This window comes from Wasmannia auropunctata, unplaced genomic scaffold (genome assembly GCF_000956235.1).
Source record: "Wasmannia auropunctata unplaced genomic scaffold, wasmannia.A_1.0 LD336053.1, whole genome shotgun sequence".
In the NCBI taxonomy this organism is placed as follows: Eukaryota; Metazoa; Arthropoda; class Insecta; order Hymenoptera; family Formicidae; genus Wasmannia; species Wasmannia auropunctata.
In genome coordinates this window covers 3072888-3087506 of record NW_012026837.1, presented here as the reverse complement: position 1 = coordinate 3087506, position 14619 = coordinate 3072888, and the positions used below count along the sequence as shown (strand labels likewise).

Genomic DNA, 14619 nt, shown 5'->3' with positions numbered 1-14619 from the left:
AAATAAAGTTAGAAATAACTTTATTTTTATTTAATTTATTTTTTAGTAAAAATATAATATACATTTCGTGTATAAATCTACGAGTCGGGATTTTCCGCCATGCGTGATTCGCTGTCGTCCAGGTCGTCGATGTACCTTTTCGTCACTATACACCTCGTCATGTGGCAATTGCACGGCACGTCGTGCTCCACCTCCTCCGCGTCCAACAAGCTCAGCTCCATGTTGTAACGCCGCGGACGCGACGCGTCTCTTTTCAGTTCCAACTTGAAGGCAACCGGCTCGTTCCTCGTCACTTCGACGTCCTCGGGCAAAACCACCGCGGTCTGCTTCCAATGCGTCGCCTCGTCGTGCGGCCCCGTGGACAGCTCCGAACCGTCTGGAAATTCGACCGCGAACCAAATGCACATCCCTTGGAACCTGCCGTCCTTCTCGCATACCGACACGTAATCCTCTCCGCCCAGCGGATCGAGCTCCTCCACGGAGATGCACTCCAAGTCCAGCCAGGCGAGCAATTTACCCGCCGCCAGAAGATCGTCTTGATTCACCAGCAGGATCTCTGGCTTCAGGGACTTGGTTTTTCTGTACTCTTTTCCAATAAACCTAAATGGAAATGGAAACTGTTACTGAACAGAAAAAAATACCGTGCTCCTGCGATGATTAAAAAAAAAATAATAATAATAAAACAACGAAATAATGCTCTCAATATCGTTTCTGTTCTGAAGTAACGTGTAAAATTACCTCATGCCGACTCCGCACACATCGTTCCAAAATTCATACATAGAAGGCAACTGGCACGGCGAGGCGTATAATTTTGCAACGGATGGAAATAACGAACCGTCCTCGCGCAAGAAATTGTCCCTGGCGAAAAGTACAGAATCCAACATTCCCTCGTGTACCAAATAAAAGCCCATCCATTCTGACACGATAACGTCCACTTTCTCCAAATCGCCTGGACGGATGTCCTCTACTTTACTGTGAATTACTTCAACTTTGTTCTGCGCATTATTTTCAATCGACACTTGCTCGATGCTCTTTGCTAATATACTTGCTTCCACTGCGTAGACTTTTTTCGCACCAACCTGGGCACAGAAAATTGATAGTACACCTGTAAAAAATAAATATAATGATTAAAGCGCAATGTTATATTGTGTTATACATGTTAAATTCTTAAAAATGAGAATTTTTAAAATATTTAATCATTGTACCTGAGCCAGCACCAACATCCATTACTATTTTGCCTTGAAATTTCTCCCTCGAATTAAAAATAGCATTTTTATATGCTAATACACGTGTTTTGTCATTTAACATTAATTGATGGATCTAAAGATAAAATAAATTTAATTTTATAAATATAATAAATTTATAATATATAATGATTATATATGTATATGTTGTACGTATGTATATATTTGTCTCACTTACGTCAAGTTCTTCATAACTTTCAAAGTATTGATCCATTGTTTATTAACACATGCAGAAGGTATAAATTATGTGAAGCAATCCACACTTGCTGTTAGTTTTTATAAACATAAATGTTGTAAAAATATATAAATGTTATTTTCTGTTTTTCGGTTTTTGTTTTATCCAAAGAAGTCTCCACTGAAAAATATATGAACCAGAAATGTATCTTAATATTGACTGAGTAAGACGATCACACCACGTGGATAACACGTGTAATTCAATTTTTCCGTTTATCTCACTCAATGTCGATCAAGTCCGTATTTTAATTAAAACAAAAAAAACAACGAACAAATACAAAAAACACAGGAAATATATTCATGAATATGTAACTATAATCAAAGCTCCAGAAATGTTTACGCTCTACGTGAGATTTCTAACCTCTCTTTGGTTAGAGAGGTTAGAGTGACGCACGTGCAATGTTTACATGATACTACAATACTAATCAATAACATAAAAAATTTCATTTCAAATTATATTTGTATTTGTATGTTGCAATATTTGCAACAATTTTTTTCTATAACAATATTTAGTTTGCTTGATGTAAAAAAAATAGATGTGCACACGATTATAAAGACACATGTCGTGCCTAACCTTAGTAACAAGAATTAATATATCTATACATGCTAAATAAACTATATATTTATGCAATCTTCGACATCTTAATACTTAGGATTAGGTTTGTTGTCATCGGTAGTCATTAACCCCTCTTTTTCCATCATACGCCTTTTAAACTCCATCTGTTTTTCCAGTTGTTTTCTTTTTCTCTCCAATCGTTGTTTCTCGCCTAAAGGCAATGCTGCAAAAGATTCAGACGGTCGGCATTTAAAAATAATATACATGATTCTATACATACCCTTGTACGGGAATAATTTAATGACTTGTAAATTTTCAATACTACCTTTTGACTTTAACTTCTGTTCAATTGTAGAAATCGTTTCGTCATTTGAGAAGGACCTGACAATCTTAGCACTTTCAGTCTTTACAGATGACGATGGATTAGCCTCAGTTGTATTGTTGTTGTTCACGATGGATATTGGAGCAGGCTCTAGATATATAATAGTTCACTATGTTAAATATACACTGCGCTATAATTATAATGGATGAACTGAGAATGATATAAAGAATGATTGTAATAAAATTGCAGCCCTTAATACAAATCTTTCTTCAAAACTTTTTAATCTCATAAAATTTCTGACCATTTAGAATTTTAACTTTTTTTAATTGACACTAGTATGTCCTTAATTTGAGTTATACTGTAACCAATGTATCATATTATATAAAATCACAATAATAAGAAAAGTAATTATTTTCTAGAGGATTGAAAATAATTTATTTGAATAAGAAAAAATAAGCATTGTGAAGTCTCCTAAAAAAAAGATCTTATAGTTTAGATTTATATCATTCTCAGATCTATCGAATTCTTTGTATACTTTATTTCTCACAAACCTGTCGTTAAGAGATCTGAATTCTTATTTGTTTCGGGTTCGCTTGTACGTTCTGTTTGAAGTACATGAGAACCGGGCGCTTTAACTGAAACGCTTGATTTCTCCGAAATCTGCTTGTCCGATTCACTCACACCTCTCCGCACGTCGCCGGCTTGCTCAGGATTAATCTGTCTCCGCAACTGTTGCAATTCCCTTTCAACTCTGTCTCCGAACGACAGCAGGACTCTTTTCAAGGCATTCACAGCAGAACCCTGTGCAAACAGAAATAATTGTTTAACCGGAACACAATTAAGATACACTCGCATATCTCTTTTATCAAACGAATGACGCGTACGACTCTGGCATTGTGTATCGACAAGCCCTTTGCAGACTCCTCTGCGCTGTGATAACCTATGTCCTCATGAAACGCTCCACTCTCAAGCTGGACCCTGACGAAACTGACGCAGCCAACGCAGCATTTGGCACCAGTGACGTCCACGAAATCTACAACAAATGCAAGCTCACCTTTGTAAATCTGACAGAACGTGGGAATCTCCACAATTTAATTAGACAGATGTACCTAAGGTCTGGCTGACAACGGTATGGCTCCATTTGCCTTCCCCGAAGACCTTATTGGCCGTTAAGATTAAATCACGATGATCCGCCGCCAAGTCCATCGGCTCTGCCTTCTCGGGCCTCTGCGCACTCTTCATTGCGGCTTGTTTTGCCGCAACTGTCGCGGGCTGAAGGGCGAAGAACATTCATACGTTTGCATTACTTTCGCATAGTCGTGAGGCAAATCAGATTATTTCATTTTACTCTGCGGTGCCACAAGCCAAGATCTATGAGAATTACTCACGATTTTGATACACGACAAATATTCGTGCCCATTGTACATGTCGACGGCAAAAATCAAAAATCCTTTAAATCGCAAATTTTTGCGCGCGAAAGCGACCGGCCACGCGCGAAGAGACGTAAACAAAATGCCACTAACGCCCTCTGAAGAAGTGGATGTAAACTACATAGCATTCACTTATCTGCATCGCGGGTATATAATTTGTGATGCGTGTCGCGTGCTTATGAGATATATTTCATCCAGTTTCATTTTTTTTATTACCGAATACTGCAAAGCCGTGAAATTTTCAAACCCCTAACATGTTCATATTTGGAAATATGGCGACGCTGCCGCGCCGCACAAGTGCACACGCGCCATTAGTACGGCGGGCGCCTGTACGTAGGCTACCCATCGTGCAGCGCGATTTCAATAAGGAAACACTATATTAGAGATTCAGAGAGAAGCGTGAGAGAGAGGCTTTTCGGGTGGGACTGGCGAACTCCCTCGTACATTAACGCCCACCTCCGCGTTTTCAAAAAAAGAACACGTCTATCTTATAACATTGTCGATCAAATCATAGCATTAGAACATCGTGTCCGTGCTAATCGTGCATATTATATATGCCACATTCTTCTTTCTTTTTCGTCTTTCTTTTTCTTTCTATTTCTCGCAAAACTTCATATTACATAAATTAATTTAAATATGTGTTTTTATATTAAAGATTTTAATACAAGTACATATTATTTAAATGTTATATGTTAAAGCTGATATCATACAAAGTATCGTATAAAATATTAAGATGTCTTAATATACAATGTAACATATCGTTAGAATGAACGAAGGGAAAGATTTGTCATAATATAGTGAATCGTAATATAGTTTACTGATTAAATATTCTTACACGGTTACGTGTTAAGATGTGTTAATGAAATAAGGACAGCTAATGTCGTTGCTGCAGAAGTTAAATTTATTAATTATTAAAATGTAGATGCTACAGCAAAAAATATTTGCTACTAAAATCAAATCATATTTAGCCGAATCTACTATGCTATTTTATCTTCACAATAAAGTATAATAATATTTACAGTATACAACTTATATACTGCAAAATATAAATGCTAAATGCGCTGTATAGATGTGCATATCGCAGTGTCACATTGCAAAAACAATTATAAATCAAATTTTTGCGCGTAGCTATAAACTTAACTCTATATGTGCTAAATGTGTGCATGATAAGACATTTAGGTACGCATGCCATCTTTTTAGCTGCCTATACTAATATACATACAGCTTTTAATTTTAGTTAATAATTTTTTTTTTCACAGTGAATGTTTTTTTATCTGTATAATAACCAGAACTTGGCAATGACACTAAGGCGATAGCTCTTATAGCTAAGTTTGATTCAGCTATTGAAATTTAGCTATAACTATTATTAAGTCATTTTTTTGCGTGTATGTACAAGGCATTTAATTTTTCAATTTTTATTGTATATAAGTTATATATATAAAATTGCGATCTTTTATCCTAAAAATGTATGGATAATTACATAATTAAAAAAATGCATTGAAATAATTTTGACTCATAGCTTGGCGCGATCATTTCTTTTTCGTTATTCTGCCGTCGCAAAATCGTGTGTGATTATTGTTGAAAATTTTATACGAAACATCACTATCATAATTTACCGTGCTTCTTCAGGAGTACTTTTTGTGTATGCGTAAAAATACTACTGAAATGTAGTAGTGCCATTGCTACATTTCAATAGTATTATTTATTGCTACATTCAATAGTATTTTTACTCCATTAATAGTTTATTTTTACGCGTGGTATGTATGAAATAAAAGAATCTAAAAGCAGAAATAAGTCGTCGAACGACGATGCTCGACGGATCATCCATCATCAGGTAATTTTTACTTTTCATTGTATAATTCTTTTTGGAAGTTATGTAATTTTTTAAATATAATCATCATTGCATTATCATGAGATTTATTAATCTACAAAGCTTACTTTTAAAATTTGCGTACTCTATTCGTAAATATACTGGATTACAATTCACGGTAATAATTTACTCATTAAAGAATATCCAAAATGCAATGAATAAATTATTTAGAGTTTATTTCAGAACATGTAAACTACAATTAAGTTTTGTTTTGTTTAGTTTTCGGATATCTTTAGATATCGTCCCTTCCAACATGGAGAGAATTATTCCTTTTAAAATTTACCCTGAAAATCATGTTAATTGTGAGATAATATAGTATTTAGCTAAATTAAAAAAAAAATTCTCTTCGTGTAGGGTACTCGACCTTGTCGTGGTGGAAGGGCTCAGTACCCCGAGGACTTAAAAATTAATTATATTATACTAGCTTTAATTAATTAATTATAAGTCTAAAGACGGGGAAGCGAACCGAGTACCCATTGCACCCAGTGAGAAATGATCGATACAGCTGGCGAATTGAAGGTCATTTTTCACTGGGTTCCCAGATAGCACAGATGATAATGAGAAAAGGACTCAGTTATATGTCACTAATTTTGAGTTCATTTTCAGATTCAAAAAAAATTCTTTTTCTAAAACGGACTGAATATATATTAATGAATAAAATATTTTATTAAAATTAGTAACATATAAAGTAATTTCGACTAAACTCGAATTAAATTAATCGATGATTAATCCAACTGATAGAATCCTCTGGCTATAATTTCATTATTGTCTCTTTAATTTTAATTTTTTTTCTTGCACATTAGATATAAAAAAGGAATTGATATAATATCAGATAAATAAAAGATTGATATATCGCAGAAATTGATAGAACTGCAGATATATTAACTGCAGATGTATTAACTGCAGATTAATTAAAATCATAGTCAACAGCCAAAAGCAAGAGTTTAAATTACAATTGTGCATAATTTCTGCGCGTTTATTTCTCGCTGAAAACAAGACGTTTCATTCATGCCGATAATCGCCTTCCCGCGTTGCCACGAACGAACGCAAAGGTACCCCTTCCTTCCGCGTCAGTGAGATTCGAATCGGCTAAATTGAGCGCTAATACGTCGCAAATATGAAAAATATATACATGATCAAAAAATAGAAGACCACGTGATTTAAAAGGCTCTTTGATAGTTTGATGAGCGAGCTATTTCGGGACTCGTGACGCGGACGGTGCACGCTGGCTCGTTCTCGCCAGTCGTCGAACGTGAGATCGCGCGAGCGAGATAGCTTATCGTCGAGCATTATTTTTTTTTCCGCTCGCGATTATCAATTGACGCGAGCGAAGGAGGAGCGAGAGCGAAAGCGCTCGCGCGCGCGACGGCGGAGGGGTGTGCGAGAAAGCGCGCGCCCATCGTCGATTAACGTGGGAGACGCGAGCCTCGTCGCGGCTCCCGACAAACGGCCGCGATTAACGTGATTTAACGAATTGAAGATGGAATATATCGTGACCATCGTAACGGCGACGCGACAGCCCCTGTGACCGTTCGTGGCTCGTGGCACGTATCTACGCGCGTCGTCGTCGTCGTTGCAAGTCCGAGTCGGAAACTCGGAAATGAGATTCAATGACAGGGAGCTCGCGGAGGCGAGTTCCGGACCCGCGGACCTGGAGGGACGTCTAAATCACAAACGGGCCCATAAGTCAGGTTGGTTTAGTGCGACGCGAATATTAAGTGGGTTTTACGTAACGCGACGCGTCTTAACCTGTCAGCTGTCACCTGTCACTCGAGAGCGAGAGAGACACCCCGTGTCGTGTAACCTAAAACGTAAAGGTTGAAGGCACATTTGACTCTCTTCATCCGAAGGATACTCCCAAAAAAAACCTGTCACTCGATAGACTTTTGTACGGAGAAATTGGATTATATATAATTATCAATTATATAATTAGTCTACGGGATTAGATTGTAGATTTATTGTACATGAATAGGTTATTGTACGCTGCTGTTGGGCGCGATCACGTACCTCTGGTTTATATGATTTAAGGATTTTTTTTCAATAATTATTGCCGTTTGCGAGACGTCAGGATTATTTGTGAAAAGTTAGAACGATTGTAAATAAAACTGCGTGAGAGAGTTTTCGTCTTATGAAATGTAGTTGTACTACCTCTGAAATACTTGAAGTGAATACTTTCTGGATAAAAAAAAGACAGACACATATATGTCAAAGTATTATACACCAGTAATCTAATCTATATATAATAATCCCAGATTATAAAATTATTATTTTCTAATCTTTACTCTTAATAGATAATCTTAAAAATCACTTCTCAATGTTTTGCAAAAAATTAATATCAATTGCAAGAAAGAATTCAAGTTGTATTTACAATTGTAGGTAAATGAAATAAAATTAAACGAATAATATGTGCGTGATACTATTTATTTTCACATTTGCTTCCAGTGTTCAAAGAAAAATGGTTCAAGCTGCGGTACAATCTACTATTTTACTTCAACATCAATGACTTGGGGCAGATTGATAGCAGGCAACCTGAGGGAGTCATTGTTCTGGAGAACTACAACATCAATATAGACAATTCATCCGAGGGGGTATTTGCGTTCAGCATCTCGTTCCGCAACGAGCTGGAGAAGCGGCACGTTCTGAGCGGTCGGTCAGAGTCTCAAGTGGAGCAGTGGATGAACGCGCTTAAGCAAGCGAGCTACGGATACTGGAGAGCCCGCCTGATCACGCTTCAGGAAAGATTGTGCAAAAAGACGGGGAAGGATCCGTTGCTCATGTATCCCAGGAATCAGGGTGTAGTGCGAGACGAAGCGTGGGAACCTGCCACCAGCTTCCGATCTCATGTACGCTCGTTCACAACGTCGGTCGCGCCTACATTGAATACAATAACAAGGGACGTTAATCTCATAGATCTTTAATATAAAGAAGAATATTTTTAAACTTAATTTTAAAAAAGTTGCCTCAAAAAATGTATATCTTGATGAAATGCATATATATGTAATCGATGGAAGAGAGTTTTGTGTAAACTGCCATGAGCACAAGCGAGTTTTAGGACGCAAGTCCAATAATGTATGAGCTTTAATTTATATTTATATCTTATAATAATGTAAAATAATATACATAAAACCTATATTACACATAAGGCAGAATGAAAATATTGTAAGTTGCTTTAGAACAAGAGAAATATTATATAGTTAGACGAAGTGATTTACTTCAGATAATAATTTCGTGATATAATATTAAAAAGTTTGTAAAATGCAGAAAAAATTGAAAACTGATCTTATGAAAGAGTTTTTGTATAATGTAACAAACAATATTACAACAGGAAAGAACTAAATTACATAAAGTAATGATAACAGCAAAGTATTACGGATGTAAAATATATGCAACGACAATATGAATAACTATATTTATATAATATTGTAAAGCAAATGATAAGTGTTATATGAATGTACTAATGTATACATTATTTTAATGACTATATGTTGAAAATAGATGATAATACATTAGGTACAATTCGTATTATAAGAAAAATTTTGTGATTTCTTATTTATTAATTATTTGTTTTTTTTTACTATCTCTGTATGAATTCGACGAAGTATTCATTCGTTAAAAAAAGATACTCAATTTTCTATTCAATGTCTAACTAAATTTATGTTAATAATAAATTAATTGGAAATTAATTTAGAAGAAATAAACGTATTTTTATAATTTCAGCGTATTTTCTCTCTCTCTCTCTCTCTCTCTCTCTCTCTCAGAAAGATTAATAATAAAAATTAATGAAATAAAAAACATGTTAAAGATATGAATAAAAAACATAGAAATCTTATAAATCATGAATCGTTTGAGTTGAAATTTGCTTAATTGAAACTATATAATAATATTTCAATACTGTTTATTATTAGATCTCTTTTTCAACAACTTGGGAATTCACAACTCTGTAGAAAAATGATTCACTATTTATATTTTCAAATAGCCTTATTTACAAATTTTACATTTCACAATCTTCCATAGGTGTGATAATAACGCATTACTGCAATTTAGTTTGCATACTTTATTTATACAATCATTATAATAAATTATATATGTATATTTCTTTTAAAGTATATTTACGCACGCACGAATGTGTATCCTATATACGTATATAGAGCGATTCAAACGTTTCTAAACGTTTGCATCTAGAACAATTTTGTCGTATTTGAGAAATACGAAAAACTCTAAAATTGAAGTTGTAATATACAGTATTGCGTAAACGTTAACTTTAATTCTAAATGATGTGGCACATCAATACTTTTTATATATATTTCCTCTCACTCTGTTTAAAAATAAAATCAAACCAAAATGGAAATTTTCGTATCTCTTTACAAGCAACAAAAATGTTTAGATACAAGCATTGATTCACCCTGCATACGTATAGAATGATTCTAAAATAAATTATCAAATTTTGTAGACATATTCTTTAACAAATTAGGAATTACTTTTTCTTAAAAAGATATTTTATTAATCACGATTTGCTTTTTACATCTCGCTCTTTTGCAAATTATTAGGTGTGTTTATAACTTAGGGAACAAATTTAAATTAAATTACATTTTAAATTAAACAAAAAAAAATGAGTTTTATCTCTGTTCCCATTTCTCTCCTTTGAAGCTTAATTTAGAAAAAGCTTTTTATATAATAAATCTTTTTATATTAGATTTAGAACATTTTGCATAAACGCTTCTAGATCTAATAAATCAAGACATTTATTAACATCTGGATATTTCTGCCGAGAAAGATCAATTTCAAGCTAGTGCCATGAATATGTCTACAAAGCTTGATGATCTATTTTAGAATCCCGTTATACATATATATACATACGTTGCATAGAAATATGTTATAATGACACGATTTTGGCGAATAAATTGGCTAGGACAAGTTATCTTTTTTACGATTTACATAGCACTCGCCTCACACACAACACACATACACACACACACACATACATACACACTCCTATTTTTTGATTAAAATTACCAAGTCTCTATATATCTTAATTTTGGACTTTGCTTTCTTGCACTTACAATTGCACTATGCTGTTAACAGACAGTCGGATGGTGATTTGGCAATAATTTGGCAACAGTTTGGCACGGCATAAGATATTCGTTAATCAGTATAGAAATTTAATTATCGAATTATAAACGTATGTAAATTTTCGTATAAAAATATGAAATTAAACATAATTAAACATAATTCTTGATTTCAACTTTTCTTTTTTTCCAATCGTTTAACATTATATAGACTCTCTCTTTATGTAAAGAAAGATGAAAAAATCGCCCATACAAAGTTTCTTGGTCCCATAGAAATAAGACCAGATAGAATGTGTATGAATTATTGACTTGTAAATCATTTTGCTTCAGCAGAAAAATTGTTGGCACAATATATTTTGTAAGAACAATCCGCCATCTGTCAACGTGCATAGCTCTCTTTACCAATCTAATATTATCTTTTAATAATCTTATTTAATAGAAATGTTCTTTCACATTTAATCATTTTTAATATAGTAATATTATATAATATATTATAAATAATATAGTTCGCATATATATGTATATGTAGGACATTCTAAAGAAAGATATGAATCAACACTGTCTTTTCTTTCTCTTAGTGCAAATTTAATCATAGTTTAATAATTGACGAGTTAAAATTAAGAAATTAAGAAATAAAAGTAACAACGATTTATGAAACAAACGCTCCATTCCAATATTCGTTACAAAACAAAAGCATTATAATAATGAAGAAATACAAGTAACAACTTATTAAACAAACGCTCCAATTTTTATTACAAAACAATTTTAGCAAGCATTATAATAATGAAAAACGCTGTATAATTATATTCATTACGCATAATTTTATATTCTTTTTTTCCTCTATTATACTAGAAAGTAGAACGCTGAAGGTGGAATGTTCTAAAAATATTTAATGGCTTTTTCAGTACTTTTCCATAAATAAATGTGTGAGCGCATGATTATTAAAAAAGAAAAAAGTAGTTTATTGATAGGTGAAATGAAAGGACAAAACAAAAAGTCGTAGGTGAATTTTAGGACATAAAATATAAGAAAATTTTTAATAAATTATTATTATCGTTGTAAGATTCTTACAGTACTGATACATATTTTTACTAGAACATCCTTTACATATATACAGAGCGTTACAAAAGTTAAGTATAAAAATACTACAGCGGAAGTTCGCAAAAATTAAATAATGAAAGAGCAACAGTTTTTTAAATACACGATTAAATACAAAATTTGAAATTTGGCCAAATTATTATACAATAGTGACTGTTAATGATTTCTTGAATTCTTTGGCACGTATTTTAATCGATGAATAACAACGTAAAATACTCTTTAACTTTAGCTTATTATTTTAGCCAATTTCAAGCTTATACTTAAAAACTTGTTGCTCGGAGGAAAAAAAGCGACGAAAATTTTCATTACTTAATTTTTCGTCAACTTTCCGTTGCAGCGCTTTTACACTCAATTTTTGCTACACTTTGTATATATATGTATATATTGTATATATACACATATTAATATTTATGTAGTAAATAAAATTCTTAAACCCGACGCAATAATTCTATACAAATACACTGATTTCTTTAGTAGATTGAAGTACTTGACAACAGTTCCATTTTAACAAACGCACGTCACACTTACTGTCATTGAGCTCATGTCGTTACAACAATGCTCTTTCACTACATAAACGATAATATAATTATTTGTAAATGGAGCGATTTATTTCGTGATATGGACCGCTCATTCAATATACAGATAGCTGCTGGAAAGTCCTGACATATGTCTATGCATATATTCACGGCATTGTACGCATTACACAGACATAAAAGGAGAAATTTCTTCTGAGCATATATCATTTTTTATTAACTCGTGCTCTTCAACTTTCTTTTTGTATAATTAACACGAAGCGGATTATATATAAATATACTCTTGAATCTAAATTACAGAGAAGATTACAACATGTAATAATAAAAGAACTTGGTTATATATATTTATATATATATATATATACATATTAAAGTATGTGCTTTTTATAAAAAGTGAATTTTTTTTATGTAACAAAAGAGGAAGAATTATAACAGCTCAAGAAGAGAGATAAAAGAAAATAATAATTATATTAGCCTCTTATTCCACTTTAATTGAGTGATAGTTTGTTTCACAGTATACATTTAATCGTTACAACTTTCATATCGCGTTTTAATCATCATGTGTAATAATTTTTAAATAATTTTAATAATACACGATTTTAGCATTATTATTTACATATGACTCCTATAAGATATTACTCAAAAAAGTAATATCCTTGCGTAGAAACTCTATTCAAAAAAATGTCCGTTTTTAAATAAATAATTAAACAATAACAAATAGATATTTCTTACATATACATAGCGCATGTAAAATCACACGCTACGTGCGCCAGGCCATGCTAAATTGATCTAAAAAGAATTCTATATTACAAATTATATATTTACTTAACTAAGTAGGGAAAATGTTAAGTAGGAATCTTAAACTCTTATTAAACTATTTGGCTACATGAAGATAAGATCGCTTATTATTTGGCAACAGTTCCTCTAGATAATTTCTCCCTTTACGTCCGAGAGCAAATCTAAATGTGGTTGCACGCAGAATATACATATATTTGAGTGACAAAGTGCTAAAGTTTGTAAAGAAATAGAGATACAAAAAAAATTAACATAATCACAGTTGGTTGGCAGGCTTGCGAGCGAGCGCAGGCATGATGCGTTTGGACAGGCTCTTTCAACGCAAATACCTTGTCTTTCTTTACATGATTTTATCACTTGGTCGATATAGTAGTACTTCAGTAGCCTGTTAAATAACTTATATTGACAGACTGAGCCTTAAACGTAATCGTTTGTTCCAGGGCTTGTCAATGGTTCTTGAGCCTGTCAAAACAAATAATACATCAGAAAATCTTTTATAAAAAAAATTTTAACATTTTGTTTCCTTCATAATCCACAATAATTATTATCTTCTAAAATCCTTAGGTAAAATTTAATTCAAACAATTATAATTAAAACTTATCATTTTTACCTCCTCTCCAACTGTAGCTGCGGGAAGCGGGAATCTGTTTTTCTCAAGACTAAACTGATCTTCTGTAGTTTTCCTGTAGACCGGATTATCGAAGTTCATGCTAGTAACATTGCGATGAAGATAATGCCTGTAGCACAGCACTGCGACGAGTGCGAGTAATAACAGTCCTAAGGACACTACGCCTATCACGATGCCGGCGACTAAACCAGGATCTGTTGATTCAGTTCCAGAGTTTCCTTTTCCATCTGCGTCTGCTGAGGATAATGGATCTAGAAATAGCACGTTAAATATATGTGAAAATTCTAAAATATAAACCAATTTGATGTTCAAGTGTAAAGAGATCTCAAAAATCTTTTCCAGCATTATTCCAGCACATTCATTACTGTAGCAGAGTTAATACATTTAATTAGTAAAAATTTAATAAATTTATTTCTGTAGTGAGATATATATATATATATATATATATATATATACACATACAAGATCATAAAAAGTAAAAATCTAAATCTAGAAAAACACTAAGCTATCATATCAAGTAAATTACACATTTTTAAGAAAAAATACATGCAGAATATAGGGCACATGCAAAATAACTTAATGTATCTAATCATATATCTACAATTTTATACGTATATAAAATTGTACACTTTTATATATAAAAGATTATAAAATAAGTAAAATAATATTTCTCTTAAGGCTCCTGACTACTCAGCTAAGAATTCCGTTGACGGTGGCAAATTGGCGACACCATATCGCATAGGAATTAGGGCCTTGCTTGTCATACTGTCCCGTTTTACAATACGTCATATATTATAAGTCGGTGTTATAAGTCGTGAACCGTAAGAAGTTTACAATATGTCG

The 14619-nt window shown here is 33.0% G+C and overlaps 4 protein-coding genes across 8 annotated transcripts in view; 1 reads left to right on the top strand and 3 right to left on the bottom strand.

The window, feature by feature from the left end:
- Nucleotides 1–8: 8 nt before the first annotated feature.
- On the bottom strand, nucleotides 9–1513 carry LOC105451098 (probable protein arginine N-methyltransferase 6.1). The gene is made up of 4 exons (XM_011691350.1): nucleotides 1423–1513; nucleotides 1206–1320; nucleotides 739–1105; nucleotides 9–600 (listed from the first exon to the last, which is right to left on the bottom strand). Exons 1-4 carry the CDS (start codon nucleotides 1456–1458, stop codon nucleotides 78–80), a joined length of 1041 nt encoding a protein of 346 aa, XP_011689652.1. The 5' UTR covers nucleotides 1459–1513; the 3' UTR covers nucleotides 9–77.
- Nucleotides 1514–1536: 23 nt separating this feature from the next.
- Nucleotides 1537–3880, bottom strand: LOC105451097 (DNA repair protein RAD52 homolog). The gene is made up of 7 exons (XM_011691349.1): nucleotides 3745–3880; nucleotides 3466–3628; nucleotides 3241–3389; nucleotides 2908–3157; nucleotides 2360–2506; nucleotides 2128–2257; nucleotides 1537–1599 (listed from the first exon to the last, which is right to left on the bottom strand). The coding sequence occupies exons 1-7, from the start codon at nucleotides 3781–3783 to the stop codon at nucleotides 1581–1583; spliced, it is 897 nt and encodes a 298-aa protein (XP_011689651.1). The 5' UTR covers nucleotides 3784–3880; the 3' UTR covers nucleotides 1537–1580.
- Nucleotides 3881–6887: 3007 nt separating this feature from the next.
- Nucleotides 6888–9367, top strand: LOC105451096 (pleckstrin homology domain-containing family J member 1-like). Of its 2 annotated transcripts, none has more exons than XM_011691347.1 (2): nucleotides 6888–7347; nucleotides 8099–9367. In XM_011691347.1, the coding sequence occupies exons 1-2, from the start codon at nucleotides 7257–7259 to the stop codon at nucleotides 8572–8574; spliced, it is 567 nt and encodes a 188-aa protein (XP_011689649.1). In that variant the 5' UTR covers nucleotides 6888–7256; the 3' UTR covers nucleotides 8575–9367. The 2 variants fall into 2 exon arrangements, with proteins under 2 accessions (XP_011689649.1, XP_011689650.1); XM_011691348.1 differs by lacking the exon at nucleotides 6888–7347 and adding an exon at nucleotides 7620–8028.
- A 3435-nt stretch (nucleotides 9368–12802) lies between these two features.
- Nucleotides 12803–14619, bottom strand: part of LOC105451095 (very low-density lipoprotein receptor-like) — a 30203-nt gene continuing 28386 nt past the window's right edge. For all 4 annotated transcript variants that reach the window (XM_011691342.1, XM_011691343.1, XM_011691344.1 and 1 more), the window contains 2 exons: nucleotides 13759–14027; nucleotides 12803–13610 (listed from right to left, as the gene is read on the bottom strand). In XM_011691342.1, the coding sequence (XP_011689644.1) occupies nucleotides 13566–13610; nucleotides 13759–14027 (314 nt within the window). In that variant the 3' untranslated portion in view covers nucleotides 12803–13565. The remainder of the gene's footprint in view (nucleotides 13611–13758; nucleotides 14028–14619) is intronic.

Excerpts from the sequence above, each read along its gene's own strand:
- LOC105451098 (XM_011691350.1), bottom strand. The coding sequence starts at position 1,458 with ATGGATCAATACTTTGAAAGTTATGAAGAACTTGAC. Across the intron at positions 1,321-1,422 it reads AAAGTTATGAAGAACTTGAC|ATCCATCAATTAATGTTAAA; the intron begins GTAAGTGAGACA and ends TTTTATCTTTAG. Across the intron at positions 1,106-1,205 it reads GGATGTTGGTGCTGGCTCAG|GTGTACTATCAATTTTCTGT; the intron begins GTACAATGATTA and ends TATTTTTTACAG.
- LOC105451097 (XM_011691349.1), bottom strand. The coding sequence starts at position 3,783 with ATGTACAATGGGCACGAATATTTGTCGTGTATCAAAATC. Across the intron at positions 3,390-3,465 it reads CGTTGTCAGCCAGACCTTAG|ATTTCGTGGACGTCACTGGT; the intron begins GTACATCTGTCT and ends CATTTGTTGTAG. Across the intron at positions 3,158-3,240 it reads CGATACACAATGCCAGAGTC|GGTTCTGCTGTGAATGCCTT; the intron begins GTACGCGTCATT and ends CTGTTTGCACAG.
- LOC105451096 (XM_011691347.1), top strand. The coding sequence starts at position 7,257 with ATGAGATTCAATGACAGGGAGCTCGCGGAGGCGAGTTCCGGACCCGCG. Across the intron at positions 7,348-8,098 it reads CAAACGGGCCCATAAGTCAG|TGTTCAAAGAAAAATGGTTC; the intron begins GTTGGTTTAGTG and ends ATTTGCTTCCAG.